Raw genomic sequence first — 17,988 nt, 5'->3', positions numbered from 1 at the left:
TGAGATGGGGGGTGTGCACGGCACCTCCTGCGGGTGAAGGAGAAGAGGAAGGCAGTGGGAGGGAGGCTGGGGGGACCCACGGGAAGCTGGGGAGGAGCACAAGGCCTCGTGGTTCACAGAGGAGGAACCGCAGCTCCAGAGCTCCCCCTCTCTCTGCACAGTGCTGGCCACACCCTCGGCCGGGGATCAGGGAGACCCACCCAGGGAGGAGAGAGCGGCAGCGGAGCCCGTGTGCGGTCCCCCATCTCGGCACTTCCCTCTGGCACCAGAGCCTGGACCAGGACCTCTGAGGACACCTGAGGCATGGGACACAGTGAGTCTCCCAAGGTCCTCCCACCTGAGGGGCTTGTCTGAGCAGCACTGTCTACACCGGGGAGCTAGTCAACTCCCGGCTAGACCCGGAGTCACAGTCTCATCTAGCCCCTCGGCTGTTCTGTCCTGCAACGTGGAGGGTTCTTTAGGTCTGAGTGAGTGTCTGGGTCAGAAGAGAAGGGATCCTGGGCGAAGTGAAGGCAGGAGCCATTCATTCATTCGTTCATTCATTCATTCTCCATAAGCTTAGTGAACACCTGTGTTGGGGGAACTGGGGACAAGACATCTGTGCCTGACCCGGTCCATCCCGTGACATGGCCCCACCCAGGGCGCCACTTCCTCCCCAGACACACGGTGCTGTCCCTGCGGGGTCACAGCTGCAAGCACCTAGGACTTTGCCATATGTCCTGGATATTCTCTAAAAATACGAGCACGAGATTATCTTTGACATGTAGTAAACAAGAACTCTTCTCAAGCGGCAAAACTTGAACCACAGCCATCAGTGAACCACTCCCCATCCCCCCTCCTCCCAGGCCCTGAAACCACGATGCCCTTTCTGTCTCCAGGAATCTGACTACTTTCGAGGCCTCACGTAAGTGGAGTCATCCAGGACCCGTCTTCTTCGTGACTGGCTTATTTAACTTACCGTAACGTCCTCCAGGTTCGTCCATGAGGCCACATGTCAGAATTTCTGTCCTTGTTAAGGCCGAGTAGAATCCCATCGTAGGGGCACCGGGGTGGCTCAGTCGGTGAGGCGTCAGCCTTCGGCTCAGGTCATGATCTCAGGGTCCTGGGATCCAGCCCCGCATTGGGTTCCCTGCTCAGCGGGGAGCCTGCTTCTCCCTCTCCCTCTGCTGCTCCCCCTGCTTATGCTCTTTCTCTGTCAGATAATTAAATTTAATCTTCTAAAAAAATAGTCCATGGTTGGTTAGGCCACATTTTTTTTTATCCGTTCAGCTGTTGAGTGACCCTTGGGTTGCTTTTACCTTTGGGCTCTTGTGCATAACGCTGCTATGAACACGGGTGTGCAAATATCTCTTGGCCCTGCTCTTAATTCTTTGGGATATGCACCCAGACGTGGAATTGCTGGGTCATACGGCGATCCTATCACTAGTTTCTTGAGGAAAAGTCATACTCTTTCATTAACTTTATTATCACGTCACGTTAGCTGTGCATTTTAACGTCTCCGGTCTGGACCCCTCTTCTGATTCTGGACGTTCATACTCCGCTCTCTCACTGACGTCCCCAGCTGGATGTCAAATGGCTTCTCAGAATGAACATCACCCTTCAAAACCCGGCTCTCTGAAGTCCTCCCCGGAACAGGACTCTGTTCTTCCAGCAGCTCAGGGGAGACACTGGGCACCGTCCTTGCTCCATGGGGATCCTGCTAAAATGAGGGTCTCAGCATGTGTCTGCTCTCTGCAAAGGCTTCCAGAAACCTGCGGGGGGCCGCAGCGGTCTTCCAAGGGGTCTGCGCCATCCTCCAGGCTCCCCCACCTTTGCACTCCTGTGCCGTCAGCCTCAGAGCCACCGCGCTCACCGTTCCCCTCTTCCCGTCTTCCTGGAATAACTTCGTCTTAGGCGAGCGAAGCGTCTGCTTCTTCCCCACCTTGGAGTCTTTGTTCCAGTACCGCCTCGGCAGCCTCTCAGCTCCAGGAAACCCAGCCCAATGCGCCCGAGAGCTTTTCCTCCAGGCCTGTGCTCTCATGTTATTTATAATTTACTTTTTTTTATTCTCGTCTCCATAATGACAGCACCTGGACGACAGAAGTGCTTCCCGCTCCCTTGAGTTTTTCGTGGCAAAATATTCGTAAAAATAAAACCTGGCATTTTCAACACTGTACAGGGTGCAATTCCGTGACACTAAGTACATTCACGACGTGGAGCAACTATGACCACCGCCTCTCTCCTGAACTTTCTCACCCTCCCCAGCAGAAACTCCATGCAGGTACCCACCAACCCCCGCCCACCCCCGTCCCTGAGCTCCGAGCAACCCCCATTCTGCTTTCTGTTTCCATGAGTTTGCCGGTCCTGGGTAGGTCAGGGAAGCAGAATCAGACAATGTTTGTCCTTTAGTATCTGGCTTTTTCCTTCAGCCTGTTGTTTTCAAGGGTCATCCGTGTGTGGCTGCACGATACTCCATTGTGTGTCTACACCACACTTGGTTCACCCATTCTGCTGGGTGATAATAATTAAATAAAATTATTTTTTAAATATTAAAATTTTAAATAAAAAATTTTAAATAAAATTATTATTTTTTAAAAATTTATTATTTACTTGAGAGAGAGAGCATGCATGCGGGTATGCATCCAGTAAGGGGAGGGGCAGGCAGAGGGAGAAGCAGGCTCCCCGCTGAGGGCGGAGTCTGACGTGGGGCTCGATCCCAGGACCCTGAGACCATGACCTGAGCCAAAGTCAGATGCTTAGCCCATGGAGCCACCCAGGCGCCCCAAAACTGTTTTGCTTCTTACTTTATGATCTGGCTAACTCTTCTTTCTTTTTTTTTTTTTTTAAAGATTTTATTTATTTATTTGACAGAGAGAGACAGCCAGCGAGAGAGGGAACGCAAGCAGGGGGAGTGGGAAAGGAAGAAGCAGGCTCCCAGAAGAGCCTGATGTGGGGCTCAATCCCAGAACGCTGGGATCACGCCCTGAGCCGAAGGCAGACGCTCAACCGCTGTGCCACCCAGGCGCCCCTGGCTCTTATTTCTACTTCTTGCATTTATTGTACTGGCAAGGATCTACAAAATACTGTTTAATAGAAGTGGTAAGGGCAGCCATCCGATCCTGGTGGAAAAGTTCTGTGACCTCCGGGACTGGCCCCTCCAAGCCTTCAGAGATATCATCAGCAGAAACGTTGTTAAAGCATCTAACGGAAGTCCTGACACACACGTGTTTAGGGTACACAGAAAGCCGTGTGTCGGGACTCATCTGTTTTATTTGTAGCCTCTCATCGATCTTTTGCGATCATCTGGCTAGACCAGGATGACTTCCCTGCTTTGCACAACAGTAAAGTGAGTCACGACGTGATCCATGGCGTAGACGGATTGGAACTCAATTCTTTTGGACACAAGTCCTGTGGTCTTCCACACATACTAGGAGACTCGAACCACTGCCAAGAAGGCCATTAATTTTAAAATAGTCAAGGCTGAGTGTGATGGGCTGAAAACTCATAAGATTAATACGCTGACGTCCTAATCCCCAGTACCTCAGAACGAGACTGTAGGAGAGAGCGTCTTTAAAAAGGCAATGCCAGTTCAAATGAGGTCATGAGGGTACACCTTAACCCAGTACATCTGGTATCCTTGTAAGAAGAAACTAGAGTCACACAGAGGGAAGACCAGGTGAGGACACAGGGAGAAGACGGCCAACTACAAGCCAAGGAGAGAGGCCGCTGCTGACACGTTGATCTGAGACTTCCAGCCTCCGGAACTCTGAGAAAAACAGTTCCTCACTTGTGTATCTTGATCTCTGAGTACTCGGTGTTGATGCCTTGCTGCTCGTGGGGCTTCAGCTTGGGAAATCGGAGGAAAGCATAGTGGAGCTCCTGGTTCTCTCCTGACACGGGGCTAGCCTCAGCAGGAGCTGGGTGGCCTGCAGGGATGTCCATCCAGGACTGCTGCTGATGTGCCTGAGTGGAAAGAGGAGGAGGGACTCAGAGCCGGTCAGTAGGGTCTGAGGGAAAGCAGCCAAGCACCAGAAGGGGACTGGCCCCGATGGCCCTTTTATCACTTATCCATTCATTTATTTTTAAATGTTTAATCCTTAAGATTGGGCAGCCCTTAGTGTTTATATTAATTGCATTACATTCTTTAAAAAAAAAAAAGCTGGGAGAGGGTATTATTATCATGTTCATCACACAAATAATAAAACTAAGGCTAAGAGAAATGATATTCATTGCCCTAAAGACACACATATAGGGGGGTGCTTGGATGGCTCAGTCGGTTAAGCATCTAACTGTTGATATCAGCTCAGGTCTTGATCTCGGGGTCATGAATTCAAGCCCAAGGCTGGGCTCCAAGCTGGGTGTGGAACCTACTTTAAAAAAAAAAAGAAGACACACATCTGTATAAATGCACCACGGAGCCAAGACTCAAAACCAAGTCTTTCTAACGATAGTACCCTCCTTTGTCCAGACAACGGACAACGTGCTGTGTGGAGTGGGGAACATGACAATCACAGTTCGTGAGACCACACAGCGAGCATATGGTTTTCTAGGAGAGGCAGTTACTAAACAAATAGAAAACAAACACCAAAGTTCTACACTTGTGATAGGAGACATTATGAAATCTAAAGCAGGGCAGGGGCGAGAGGACTGGGCAGAGGTCAGGTCTGGCAGTCAAGATGGCGGCCTGCCTCTGCTCTGTGCCCGCAACACTCTCAGGCTATGGAAGCAGGAAACAGACGCCCTCACACGGTCGCTCAGAGAGGCAAAGAGAAATAGTTCTCAGAGTAAGAGGAAACAGGTATTTCTCTGGGCTCTGGGGATACAACAGGGACTAAAACAATAGCAACAACAACAAACTGCCCTTGGGACTCACGTGCTAGGGGAGGGGATGATTCTGATTGTAGCAATTGAGTCCTGCGCTTAGTCCGTGCCAGCTACTGCCTTAGACACTTCTCGAAACTACTCTTGTGATTCTCTGTGTACTCCTCATCTTCCCACGTCACCAAAATAAACAGAGGTCAGAGAGGGTGTGTCACTTGCCCAAGGTCACCCAGCTTGTCAGTAGGCAAAGATGGGATCTGAATGCAGGAGTCTAGTTCCAGAATACATGCTTCGGGCCACTACACTTACTGACTACAAAAGACATTCACTTAAAAGAAAAGGATACTGAGAGGGCTGCCTGGGTGGCTCAGTCAGTTAAGCGTCTGCCTTCAGCTCAGGTCATGATCCTGGGGTCCTGGGATCGAGCCCCACATCGGGCTTCTAGCTCCACAGGAAGCCTGCTTCTCCCTCTCCCTCTGCCTGCAGCTCCCCCTGCTTGTGCTCTCTCTCTCTCTCTGTCAAATAAATAAATAAATAAATAAAATCTTAAAAAAAAATTCTGAGAATTTGAAGGCAAAAAAATGGGAGATACCTCTCCTGATTCCTGACAAGAAGGGGATTTAGGGCATGCTAACCATTCCCCTACGTTGACCAAGGAGACACAAGACGGAATTCCGAAAATTAAACTTTAAAAATGATTTTGTGCGTACTTGTTCTGCTAGTGACCGCGAGAAGAGTTTTGAAATCATCAACTGTAACTGCCAATCTGTTCTCCCTGCTGTTCTGTCAGTTTTCATACACCCGTTTTGATGAACGATGCTCTGTTATTGGAGGCATACTGGATAGGATTTTTACATCTTTTAATGAAGTGATAGAAGCCAGACAAAGAGAATAAATATTGCACGATTCCATTTATACGAAGTTCCAGAAGGGACAAAACTAATCCATAGTGATAGAAATGAGAGATTGCTGGAAAGCCCAAGCTGACTGGGCAGGGGAACGAGGGAATCTGGGGACCTGATGGAAACGTTCCACGGCTTGACTGGGGACATGGGCACAGGGTGAACACGTCTGTTAAAATTCATTTCACTGCACACTTAAAATGGGTGCATTATTAGGTGAAAAGTAAAGTTGATGGTAAATACGCACAGTGGTAGATTTGAAAAATGCAAAGTGGGAGCGATGCGGTGTGAGTTTGGGGTTTCCCAGTCTCTCTACGCTAGGGCTCCAGTCCACCACCTCCCTCGCACTCAGTGGGTCTGACACAGACTGTGTTTGGGCCATTGCACTTCTGGGTAATCAACGCCACAAGAAAAGGCTCGTGTTCCAGGGGAACGTGGTACTTTGACGTAGGAGGCATACATACCCCCACAAGCAACCGGCCTATATGCGCATTCCATCAGAAGCAGAAGCGTTAGACCAGTGGAATCAGGAATTTAAAATAACCACATGGGCAACTCCAGGGAGTACTGGACGTTAATAGCGAAATGCTCCGGTGCCCTCACGAGGGCGACTTCCAAAAGCCCCTGGCTGGACAGGAGCTCACAGCCTGTCACTCACCCCAGAGCCTGCGCTGCCGGCTAGGTTCAGATTCAGGCTTCGCACCGGCTTGACTGCTTTCTTCCTGCAGGTCTTCACTCTAAGGGAACAGCCCGGGGCCCTTCAGCTTGGTTACTTGGGGCATGCGGCAGGCAGACCACCCCCTGCACCCCATGAAGAGCACAGAATGAGGGAGGTGGAGGTGGGTCCAGTCTCCAGGTACTCCCCCTAATCCAAGAGCTGGACCAGGGTCTGGAAGAGACCCCAGGCTTGGCCCAGGTGGGAATGGGCTGATTCACACCAGCACTCAGCCTCCTTCCCTGACTCCTGGATTTCCAACCAGCCCAGGTCCCTCTAGCTCAGGCTCTCTGAGATTCCATGACCATAACCCCTTCCCACCGCAGGCCTCTCCCTCCATCCCTGGAGCCCACTGTCACCTGAAGACGAGGCAAAGGCAGAGGGAAAGCAGGGCCATGATGCCAGCTCCCCCAACTGCTCCCAGGACTCCACTGGCCCTGGGTTCTGGTTTACCTGCAGAAAATGTGAGGGGCGTGTAAGGTCCAGCTCTAATATATGGCACGTTCCAACTGGCCGCCTCCCTTCCTCTTTCTCCCATCTGTATACCCACTCCCCATCCAGGACTCAGTCAGGTGGATTCCATTGCCCTGTGAACCCTGGACCAGCCCCTTCCCCTGGCCTCAGGACTGAGGATCTTAAACGTCCAGCTGCTCCATTTGGGGCCTCAGTGTTCTCCCCCACCAGCCCCATCTCTCCGGAGCTGTTATGGGTTGAATTGTGTCCCCCACCAAATTCATATGCGGAAGTCCCAGCCCTTTGCCACACCCTTCCAGCCCCAGGATCTCAGCAAGTGACCTCATTTGGAAACAGGGTATTTACAAAGGCAATCAAGTGAAGATGGGATGGCCACGGTGGGCCGTAACCCACTGTGACTGGTGTCCTCATAAAATGGGGATGTTTGGACACACACACACACAGGAGGCTGCCATGTAAACACGAAAGCCGAGATTAGGGTGATGCTTCCACGAGCCAAGGAACACCGAAGATTGCCAGCAAACACCCGAAGCTAGGCAAGAGGCTGGGCAATGTTGTCACAGCCTCAGAAGGAACTGATCTGCAGACACCTTGATCCTAGGCTTCCAGCCTCCAAAACTGCAAGACAGTGAATCTGCACTGTCTAAGCCGCCCAGTTTAAGGCACTTTGTCACATCATCCCTAGAAAATTAATACAAAAGCCAAGTTCCTCTTCCTCCCGGCGTCACCCCCCCAGCAGACCCCGGACCTGGCAGCAGCAGGATAGCGGCGCTCTGGGACCCGTGTGCATTCCCGGCCTCGCAGCTGAGTCTGAGGCCAGAGACCAGCGGCCCGCTGAGGCTCAGGGAGCTGTTGGCCCAGGGCCCCGCAGAGCTGGAGGTGACGGTCCAGGAGGCGTTGCTGTGGTTCCCCTCCAGCAGCCCCTCCCCCAGCCGCCAGCGCAGGGTGGGGGCGGGCCGGGCTCTTGAGGAGCAGTTGCAGTGCAGCCCCTCGCCCTCCCAGGAGCAGGAGGCGGGGAGCAGCCACAGGGCATCTGCGGGAGGGAGGAGAAGGGTCAGTGGTGCCTCTCCTCCCCAGGCCCCAGGCAGCCTGTCCCCCAGGGGTCCCCACACTCACAGACCACGGAGAGATGCAGGGAGACGTGCTGAGAGCCCAGTGAGTTCTGAGCTTGGCAGGTGAGGTCTCCTTCCTCCTCAGCCCCTACCTGAGGCAAGTCCAGGATTGGACTCTTGCAGATGGGGGTGGCATTCAGGGTGGGGGACCCCCAGAACCAGCTCAGCTCGGCAGGGGGGTTGCTGTCAGCAGTACAGCGCAGCCGCAGAGCCTGGCCCTCCCGGATGAGAATGGATGAGGTGTTTTGCAGAGTCCCTAGGGCTTTGAGGAGAGAGATGCAGAGAGAGAGAGAGAGAGAGAGAATGAGGGACATGAGTTCGGTGAAGCTGGTGTTTCTCTCCTCCTGCAATGTCCACACTTGCTCTGAGGGGGGAACTGGCAGAGTCCAGGCCGAAGGGCTGCAAAGGAGGCTAGGACGATTTCCCTGGAGCTGCTCCAACTGTCTAGCAGATGGAAAGCGGAGGGCGCAGGACAGGATATGGTGAACGAAGGCAGTGAAAGGGCCAAAGAAGAGCCCAAAAGCAGGAGGATTTGACCCAAGAAAGCTGTGGGTGAGCGAACATTAACTTCAGGGAGTTGAGGTTTGTGGGGGCTTCTCCCCACTGCTCTCCCCATGCCTGAACTCAGTGGCTGGCTTCTTGTACGTGCCTCACGCAGTTCCTGGCCAGCAGGAGCTCTGAGACCCAACTAGGGCTGTCCTGGTGGAGACCCGGGTTCCACCCCAGCCCTGGAGAAAAGAGGTTCTTTCCTACCTGTTCTGTTTCCGTGGAAGATCCTGATGGCTGTGTTCTGGGGAGCATCTGGACAGGAGAATGCGGCAGCCTTGGCATTCGTGGCAAGAGAGGAGTGGGTGCTGGGCCTTCCCCCCACGAGCCACGGAAGCAGGTAAGGGAGTTCCCTTCCTGCTTAGCTACAAGACCCCACTGTCAAGCTCTAGCCTAGCTCCGCCCTGGTCTCACCCTCAGGGACATGGGCATCCTGACCCCACACTTACAGGTGACATCGAGCTGGCTGGTCCTCTCCACCGTCACACCAGCTGCAGGGAAGTACACCTGACAGGCGAGGTTGGTGCCATGGTCCTGGGGCCGTGGGGTGAGGGTGAGCACTGAGGACAGGTGGGTCCTGGGGCCCAGGGCGGTGAGGGCAGCTGACGTCCAGGAGAAGATGGGGGGTGTGCCCTGCTCACAGGCCCAGGGCACGGAACAGGTCAGGTTCCCGGGGCGGCCATGCTCCAGAGTCTCCGGGATGAGGATGTCAGGTGTGTGAGTCAGGGCTGGTGAGGACAGAGAGGATGTTGGGGCCCCTCAGTGTTTTGTCATCCTGCCCCAGAGCCTGGCCGCGGCGGTCTCCACCCCTCAACACCCCCAAGAGGGATAGAATGTTCATTTTTTTCTATCTCTGGGGCCTTTCCCTGCGCCCCTACCATACCTGTCACATTCAGAGAAAGCATATTATCTAGATATGAATATGTGCCCATTTGAAAGAAGTAAGTCCCGCTGTCCCCCATGTTGACTCCCATGATGTCCAGGGAGCAGTCATGGCTCTGGGGGTCCCCGCGGAGGAAGAACCGGCCCTGGGTCCTCTCATGCAGCTTCTGGTTTGGTTTGCTTGTGGCCACTGGAGGATCACGGCTTACATCTGCCCCTTTCTGGAACCAAGACATGTGGGGGGCTGCAAAGCTGAGCCAGGGGTAGGAAAATTTGCACGGCACGTGAACACACAGGGCCTCCTGTACTGTCACGGACTCCTGTAGTTCCAGCTGGTAGCTCAGAGCTTGAGGCAGGGGCCCTGGAGAGAGAGGGAAAAACTCATCCTAGAGCTCCGATGCCTCCCCCGAGCGGGGTTCCCTCTCCCCTCGGCTCGCTCACCTCCCCACAGCACGAACAGCAGCCAGAGCGGCATCCCTCCGTGATGTCTGACACAGCTTGCCTTCTGCGGTCCCTCTGACAGAGAAAGAAAGCCGCAGGATGTGGGAGGGCAGGGGAAGCTTTAACCGGAAGCCTGCGGTGGAAACGAAAGGCCACAAACCTAGAATAGAGAACTTCAGGCCCACAGTCAACTGTGATTAACCTTTGAAATAGTTTGGTTCCCTTTCTGTGTGTAGCAGGTGGGTCCTGGGGCTCAGAGGCGGCAAAGCTTTTGCTCAAGGAAGGCAGCCATGAGGGACGAGAGCCTCCGAGTCCTGCCTTCCGGGCTCCCGCATCGTTGTCCCAACTGGGCACCTGTTACCGGACAGAGAAGTGGTTCTGAACTCGGGTTCGGCTGCTCGCCGCTTGAAATAATACTCTCGTACACCTAAAACTAATACTGTATGTTTACTATACTGGGATTAAAGGGAAAGGAAAAAAAAATCAGTACTTGAGAGCCAAGTGATGGTGCTTCATTCAGGCAGGCGGCAACCTGGGAAGATGGCAGATGATGTCTCAAAGAAGGCACAGCAAAGCGAAGGGGGCTGCGTGCTTGAAAAGCAGGTGCCAGACGGTTAGTCCGATGCGGACATGACCCTGAACAGACTTGCTGGCATCCACAGCAGCTGGGTTCGAACGTGGTCAGGCCTTCTCTTCTGGGAAAGTCTGGTCCTTCACTCCTCAGGGCTAGTGGTCTGCCAGTCTCAAAAAAGAGAATTAGTTCTGCTACAGATCAAGGGACTTAAGTCGGCAAGCAAAGGAGTGCATAAGCTTGAAGCAAATTAACCCTTCAGACCTGCTGGAATGCTGTTACAGTCCCCCCGGCCAGCCCCTTGGAGAGTCACAGCCATGGGACCCTCATGGAGGCGGCCTGTTAGGGATGGGTCTCAGGATAGCCTACATAGCTTCAGAGGCATAAAAGAGTCCAGACGAGGCAAGAGAAGCAACACACACCTTCACTTCATTCATTCATTCATTCATTCATTCATTCATTCTTTCATTCATTCACAAACTAACATTTAATGTTAGTGGGGGAAGACAGACAAGCTTGAGCTTTATCTGAAGGCAATGTAGAGCCATGGAAGGTACTTGAGCAGGAAAGGGCCAGGGTCATAGAGTTATCAACATGATCCCTCTAAGGTCAGTGTAGGGAAGAGCTGGAAGGAAGAGGCTGGAGGCCAAAAGGCCAGAGAGGAAACTGCTGTGACTTTCGAGAAGGGGAGAACCAAGCCCGCGAGGAGACAGCAGCCTTGGTGATGGAAGAAAGAATAATTTAAGACACTTTCAGGAAGTGAAATTGAAAGAGAGGTGCAGTGGGCGGGGGAGGGACCATTACAGTGACTCCCAGAGCCCTGACTCTAGTGATGGGGGCTGGAGGTGCCATGGCCAAGGGTAGTGAATGTGTAGGGCTAGGCTGGGAAGAGGGTGGTGGGAAAGGTAGCAGAGTTGGCCCCAGGGCCAGGTATATTCACTGGGGGGAGCAGGGGGCCCTGGGTGGAGCTGTGGGAACACACACCCACCCACACCCACACCCACACCCACACACACACACACTCAAGCTTAACTGTGGGAATGGGGGTGAGGGACTGAGATGGCCTGGCCAGGAAGGAGCTGGAGGGGGCAGCAGCCAGACCGTCAAGGGGGCATTCAACAGAGCAGCACCAGCCTTCTCCCATTCGAGCTCTGACACCTCGCTTCTGCCCTGAGCAGCAGAAGCCCCGCCTCCATCACTGCCCCAGAGCAGAGTGTTTCCCTACCTGTGCCACTTCCTTGGACAGGGCCCAGTACCAAGATTTCTAGAATATCTGGACCAGAGAATGACAGTATTTTCTATCTCAATCGGGGGGGGGGGGGGGGGGCTAACTCTTTGGATCCACAGAAGGGTGGCGAAGTGAGACTGTCGTGCTTTCTTCTCCTTCCTCACACCAGGCTTCTGGCCAGGCCTCAAGTCACACAGGTCCTCAGGGACCCAGGTGTCCTGACCAACAACGGTAGGAGACGTTGAGCCAAGTGGTGTCAGGAGCTTAGCTGAGCGAGGGGTCTCAGTAGGCAACTGAAGCAGCAATGAGTCAAAATGAAAGTAACAATGAAGCGTTTGATCACCTACTATGAGGATATATCATACAAGAGACTAAGTGGGAGAAAGCACTGACTCTCCCCGTCCCCCTTCCCCCACAGAAAGGTGGTTGGGTGCTGAAGAAAAAAAAAAAGATTCTAGGGGCCCCTGGGTGGCTCAGTTGATTAAGCGTCTGCCTTTGGCTCAGGTCATGATCCCGGGGTCCTGGGATCGAGCCTGCTTCTCCTTCTCCTTTTGCCTGCTGCTCCCCCTGCTTGTGCTCTCTCTCTCTGTCAAATAAAGAAACAAAATCTTAAAAAAAAAAAAAAGATATGATTCTAACTGTCAAGGGAAAAATTATTCACGGCACTTGCTAAGGAACGGTGAAGACCCTATTCAGGGCCATTGTGATGGGTACAGGAACCACAATGGGATGTGGCAGCAGGAGAGAGAGAGAGTGGCTCGACTCTGAATATACAATAAGGAAAAGCGGGAATCTGTAGCCAAGGAGGGAGGGTCAGTGGAGGGAAAATCGCTGTGAGGAGTGGGGATGGGGAGATAGAAGTGGAAAACACTGAGTTTTGAATCAGACTGGGGAGAGGGTCTTCAAGTTTTTCTCCTCCTTCCCCAGTAAGGAGGCCTCAGTTGAGGAGCCTGAAGACCTCTGCCTGAGGCCTCAGATAAAGAGAGGTAGGAATGAAAGCCCCTGGCCTGCGACGCAGATATGCAAGGAGCATGACCGCCGGCCAGAGAGGTCTGAGTCCTTGTCAGGAGCAGCTCCCTTCAGAGCGTTTCATGCACTGGCTGTCACCAAGTCTGGAGCAGGGAGGGCAGCTTTCCCCCTTGAGGCCTGCCCTCCAAAGAAGGCCTTCATCTGTGCCTGTGATTGGGCCTGGAAAACCACATACAGGTTTTAAACCAAGGGCCAAACTTCTCAGATGGTTCTGCCCACAGAACTACCACGTCCACGAAAGGTCACCTGATATGTAGTGCTGGTGTCATGATCTTGGGATCCTAAGATATGGATGAGTACTAAGGGATGGGGGGGCCTTGGGGCCCAGGGAGGAGGGAAGCGTCTTCTTACACAAGCTCCTGGCAAAGTGCTCTTTAGATTCGGAAATGACTCTGTACTACAGGCTGTAAGGGTACAGATTTGGGGTGTCTGGTACAAACTGGAGAAGTCAGCTTTTCCCCTGGAGGAAAAGACTCAAGACCCTGGAGTATGAGCCACACAATCTCTCCAGTGGCCTCTCCCTCTATTAGCTTCAGGGCTCTGTACGTCTCCCCCACCCTCCAGATAAGGAGATGTGTTCCCATCTTTAGGGTCCTTTCCTGGGGACCCTTGGCTATTTATCACATTCAGAGACAGTATCACATATTGGAAGCCATATTTCTCTATCCTTTTTTTTTTTTTTTTTTTAAGATTTTGTTTTTAAGTCCTCTCTACACCCAGTGTGGGGCTCGAACCCACAACCCTGAGATCAAGAGCTGCATGCTCCACTGACTGGGCCACCCAGGTGTCCCCATATTTCTCTCTCCTGAAGTATTTCCACTTTTCAGAATTTTGGAAAATCTGATGCTTAGAGATTTGGGTCCCAGAGGAGGTTCTCTCTTTTTGGTTTTGATAGGGTCTGCGGCCAGAGAAGGATTATGACGTCTCTCGGCCAACTCCAAGATCGGAAGGTGGGTGTTGAAAGGTCAAAGTCAGTCCAGAATGGGATTAGATATGCACAGACCCTCCTTCACTGACATTGACTGTAGGATACAGATCATGCCTGAACTATCCTCCAGGGACCATGGTAGCAAACAGAGTGTCTGACCACAGCCCCACCCAGACCTCTTCCTCAGATCTCTGTTGCCCTCACAGATGCAGCCCCCAAAACAGCAGCAGCAGCATCTCTGGGCTGCAGAGAAAAGTCTCGATTCCCTTAACACTGTCTGGTTAGCCTCTCCCAGCTTGGAGATGGGGGCATCTGAGGGGTGATAAGACAACTGGGGATGCTTTCTGGATCAAATGTGTGGTTTCTGCCCCCAACCTCTCCCTTCAACAGGAAAACCCCTCTCTCCCTCAGGTCACTGCAGGGGAAGTGAAAGCTGAGCCCTTACCTCCCTGAACCACAGCAAGGTGGGCCTTCCTTCCTCCCACACCCTGGAACCCTGCCTCTTAACTTCCGAAGACCAATCCACTTCCCTCAAGAGAGATGTGGAGTTTGAGGGTCTGTTTTCTCCAGATAGCTTTCTTGAAGATTCTCTCATGAGGATGGAGGAATGGAAGACCAAGACCCTCCTGGGAACACATCCTCTCCATGTTGGACCACCCTGGAGAACTTGGGAAGCCCTGGGTGAACTCTTGAATTGGTTTGCAAGGAGAGACCCTAAGGACAGAGGCTGGGACTGAGTCTGGAGCTCTGACTTCAGCCCCACACTTGGATATGAAGCTTGGGTGACCTGGAACTTGTGAATAGGTCTTTACGCCTCCTCACATTTCCCGTGAGCCCTGCACATACACAATATCTCTCCCCTTCTTCTCCACAGTCTTCCAGGTGCCACAATTCCTCTTGTCCATGGAGTGATGACTTAATTCCCCTCTCCTCACTTAGCTTCTAGATCCCCCATGGACTGTGCTCCATCTCTGAGGTCACAGAACTCTTCCCAATCTAGGCAAGGTCCCTCATGTGCCTAAACACTTTGAATGTCTTCCTTCGCTTCCAAAGACAATGCCTCAGTCAGCCTCCTGATATTCCAGTCCTTCGTTTATCTGACAGACACTGAAGCATATTTTTAAAGAAGCTTTCAGGATCTGGCACATAACTAGAGTCAGTAAATGATCAAGAGTCTTGTTCTCTGTCCTCCAAAGTTCCATTTGGGTATCAGCCAGAGACTGAGCAAGAGAAAGAGAGGGAGAGGGTGGAGGAGAGAGGGCTAGATGAAGAGGAAGAGGGAGCAGAGACAGGAGGGGAAGTGGGGAGGAAGAGATCAGCTTGTTGGGGAGAGAGGCCCTTCCTGACTGTAAAAGGTGGAGGAGAGAATAAACGTTTATCCAGACGGGAGCGATCTCTGAAGAGATTGGGGGTGGAGTCAGCCCTGAGAAGCAAGAGACCAAGCGTATATGAGCAGTCCCACACAGAGGGTATGACCACACATAAGGCCCTGACTCTCTGGGGTCGCAAGGAGTCTGGGAAGAGCGGAGCTAGACTGGGAGGCACTTACCCTGTTCATATCTGTCCCCAAGCCTTCCCGAGTTCCCGATCCTCCCATCGCACCTGCCCGCAGCAGGAGCTCTCTCTGCAGCTAAGAAGCCAAAAGCAGGTGGTGGCGCTGTCCGTGGTGCTGAGGCAGGATTCGGGCCAAAGGGTCTCAGTCCAGGAAAGCGGCTGAGTTGGGACTTGTCCGGCCTAGAAGTGAGAAAATTGGGGAGGATCCGGCCCCTCTTCCTCCTCCTTCTTTATCCCTCCGGCTAAAGTGGGCTCTGCCAAGCGGCTGAATCAAAGCCCCTAGCAGCCCATCTCTAGATTTCGTGTTATGTTAGAAAATAAAGCCCCGTTTATTAAGGTTCCTGAAAGTCTGCCTTCTTGTAACTTAGAACAAAATGCATTTCTCATTGATATGTTATGTGGGAAGTGGAGATGATTCTTCCAATTCCATCTGAAGCCAACATGACATTTTCCAAAAGTACCCTACTCATTTAAATATCCCGACAACACATTAAGAGTGCCTGATATGATTGACTTTTCTCACCTTGGTAATCCAAGATTGGAGAAATAGTGTTATATCCTTTCTTTATCTTCCATTGATGTGATTATAAACAACTTTCCTTATCTACTTCTTTTTTATTAACTGTAATCCTTCTTGCGATTCAAAGAATTTACACAGAGGGACCTTGAAGTTTCCTTATCAACTTCTCTAAAGACATTAATCTCATTTTTATTATTTAGCTTAGATATTAATAATTTTTTTTAGTTTTAGGCCTTGTTTTATTATTATACTGAAAAGTATAGTTCAGATAAACCTATTTTTGAACTTATTATAAATGTAATCATATGTCATTGCCTGCATCTTGTTTCATTTTTTGTAATAAAAACGGAGCTCAGCACGGGGCTCGATCTCACGACCAGAGCCAAAATCAAAAGTTCGACACTTAACCAACTGAGCCATCCAGAAGCCCCACAAGACTCTCCTTTTTAAATATTCATCCTAACTCTAAATAAAAGGGACCTATTCACCCCTGCTCCGGGGAATCACAGCTTTGGAAGTTACACCCTGTGATCTCTTTATTTGCTGTAAGAAAGTTTCTTTGTGTGACAACTCCCCCTGGTATAGTTTCTGGTGGAAAACAAAGGCCAAAGGAAATGTAGATAAAATTAAATTCCTTGTAACTTGCAGCCCATTGACAAATACTTGAGGTAGGTAGATTGTGACATCCTTCCAGGAACTCCCAACTGTCTTAATGTTAATGCCTTGCTAGAGGGAAAAAAAACCACCTTAGCTTGACAATAGTCAGGCCTCCAGGATCCCGTAAATCTTCTTTAGCATACGAAAATCCTTTTGGAAACTTCCTTTGTCTTTACCTCTCCCAACTCCAAAGGATACAATCCGTTGCTCCTGAACAATCCCAGTGCAGTACTGTCTGCACACCCGTCCTGTCCTCGTGCTTTAAATAAAACCACTTTTTTTTTTTTTGCACCGAAAATGTCTCAATTCTTTCTTGACCTTCCGCTCTCAAACCCCACTTCAAATCATCAGTTTCTGTGACTCACCAAGGAAGGAACTCAGGTTAGTTCGGTTACACACTGACCTTAAACAATTTTTCTTGGGCATACCATAGGAACCTAATAAATACTTGTTGAATTGATGAGGGAACAGCAGGCAAGCTGAGGACAAAGCAGAAACTGACACCCCGCACCCCCACCCCCACCATGGGATGTACGTGACATTCCTCAGGCACTCCTGGCTGCCCTAAAGGACAAAGAAATAGTTAACCTTACAGAGACCACTATCCTGCAAGACTTAAGCCTCCCTCAGTTTACAAATGTCTTAGTTTACAAGAACAAAGCATTTCTATCAATAACCTAGTTTCCAGAAGGGAATGTAGATACAATTAAATGTCTTTATAACCTGCAGACCATAGACAGATACTTGTAGGAATCAAGGAAGTTCCCAACTATCTTCATGTTAATACCTTACTAGAGGGGTAAACAACCTTAACCTGACAACGGCAAGGCCTCCAGGATCCTGTGAGTCTTCTTTAACATATGAAAGTATTTTCTCAACCTCCCTCTTTCCTTACCTCCCCCAACCCCGTAGTATATAATCAGCCACCCCTCACAACCCCGGGCAGCAGCTCTTTCTGCAGGGCCTGTCCCTGAGCTTTCATAAACCACCATTTGCACCAGAGACGTCTCAAGGATTCTTTCTTGGTCGTCGGCTCCGGAGTCCACCCCACTGACCCTCACCGATATCCCACCACCTCATCAGAATGAATGAAATAGAGTATTTTTCTCACGTAACAGCTAATTCTTGTAACAGCACTGTTTTAAACATTTTGCTTATGATAATTTAATTATTTAATCCTCACCACTTTATGAAACAGGAAATTAAAGTACAGAGAAGTTAACTAACTTGCCCAAACTTGAACATCTGGCTTTAAACCCAGGCAGTCCAGCTCCAGGATCTTTGTGCTTAACCATTACATCTGATGTAGGAAAGACATTAGGATTCAAAGCCGATGGCCAAGAAAGAATTCTTGAGATGTCTTTGGTGCAAAAACGTAGTTTTATTAAAGCAGGGGGACAGGACCCGTGGGCAGAAAGAGCTGCACTGGGGTCCTGAGGAGTGACCCATTACGTACTTTCAAGTTGGGAGGGGGTTAGGGATAGTTTAAGGCTCCCAGGTATTTCGGAAGCAAGGTTTCTGATGAAGGAACAGAAGGCAAGCTGAGGACAAAGCAAGAGCTGACACCCTACGCCTCCCCCCACCCCATGGGATATATGTGACATTCCTCAGGCCTTCCTGGCTGCCCTA

The 17,988-nt window shown here is 51.2% G+C and overlaps 1 protein-coding gene and 2 long non-coding RNA genes across 7 annotated transcripts; 2 read left to right on the top strand and 1 right to left on the bottom strand.

The window, feature by feature from the left end:
* Window positions 1–166: 166 nt before the first annotated feature.
* Window positions 167–2,129, top strand: LOC121103356. Its single transcript, XR_005835525.1, has 3 exons — window positions 167–313; window positions 879–973; window positions 1,481–2,129. It is a non-coding gene; the product is annotated as an uncharacterized LOC121103356 (long non-coding RNA).
* A 924-nt stretch (window positions 2,130–3,053) lies between these two features.
* LOC103657306 (sialic acid-binding Ig-like lectin 5) lies at window positions 3,054–15,292 on the bottom strand. 4 transcript variants are annotated; one of them, XM_040632939.1, is made up of 10 exons: window positions 15,178–15,292; window positions 9,873–10,005; window positions 9,433–9,792; window positions 8,999–9,277; window positions 8,757–8,804; window positions 8,008–8,265; window positions 7,640–7,924; window positions 6,777–6,870; window positions 6,361–6,439; window positions 3,054–3,942 (listed from the first exon to the last, which is right to left on the bottom strand). In XM_040632939.1, exons 2-10 carry the CDS (start codon window positions 9,904–9,906, stop codon window positions 3,763–3,765), a joined length of 1,617 nt encoding a protein of 538 aa, XP_040488873.1. In that variant the 5' UTR covers window positions 9,907–10,005; window positions 15,178–15,292; the 3' UTR covers window positions 3,054–3,762. The 4 variants fall into 4 exon arrangements, with proteins under 4 accessions (XP_040488873.1, XP_040488874.1, XP_008682959.2 ...); XM_040632940.1 differs by lacking the exon at window positions 8,757–8,804; XM_008684737.2 differs by lacking the exon at window positions 15,178–15,292 and having other exon boundaries at window positions 9,873–10,337.
* LOC121103355 lies at window positions 8,279–16,655 on the top strand. 2 transcript variants are annotated; one of them, XR_005835522.1, is made up of 3 exons: window positions 8,279–8,555; window positions 8,777–8,889; window positions 14,040–16,655. It is a non-coding gene; the product is annotated as an uncharacterized LOC121103355 (long non-coding RNA). The 2 variants fall into 2 exon arrangements; XR_005835524.1 differs by lacking the exon at window positions 14,040–16,655 and adding an exon at window positions 9,001–9,140.
* The last annotated feature ends 1,333 nt before the right edge of the window (window positions 16,656–17,988 follow it).

Source organism: Ursus maritimus, unplaced genomic scaffold, assembly GCF_017311325.1.
Source record: "Ursus maritimus isolate PB19 unplaced genomic scaffold, ASM1731132v1 scaffold_19, whole genome shotgun sequence".
NCBI classification, from domain to species: Eukaryota; Metazoa; Chordata; class Mammalia; order Carnivora; family Ursidae; genus Ursus; species Ursus maritimus.
Note: the sequence above shows the minus strand (reverse complement) of the source record. Positions and strands in the feature narration are given on the sequence as shown.

Bases quoted from the DNA above. Each gene is read 5' to 3' on its own strand.
- LOC103657306 (XM_040632939.1), bottom strand. From the start codon at position 9,906: ATGCCGCTCTGGCTGCTGTTCGTGCTGTGGGGAG. The intron at 9,278-9,432 runs GTATGGTAGGGG...TGTCCTCACCAG, and splicing joins GCTTTCTCTGAATGTGACAG to CCCTGACTCACACACCTGAC. The intron at 6,871-7,639 runs GTCCGGGGTCTG...CATTTTCTGCAG, and splicing joins CGCTATCCTGCTGCTGCCAG to GTAAACCAGAACCCAGGGCC.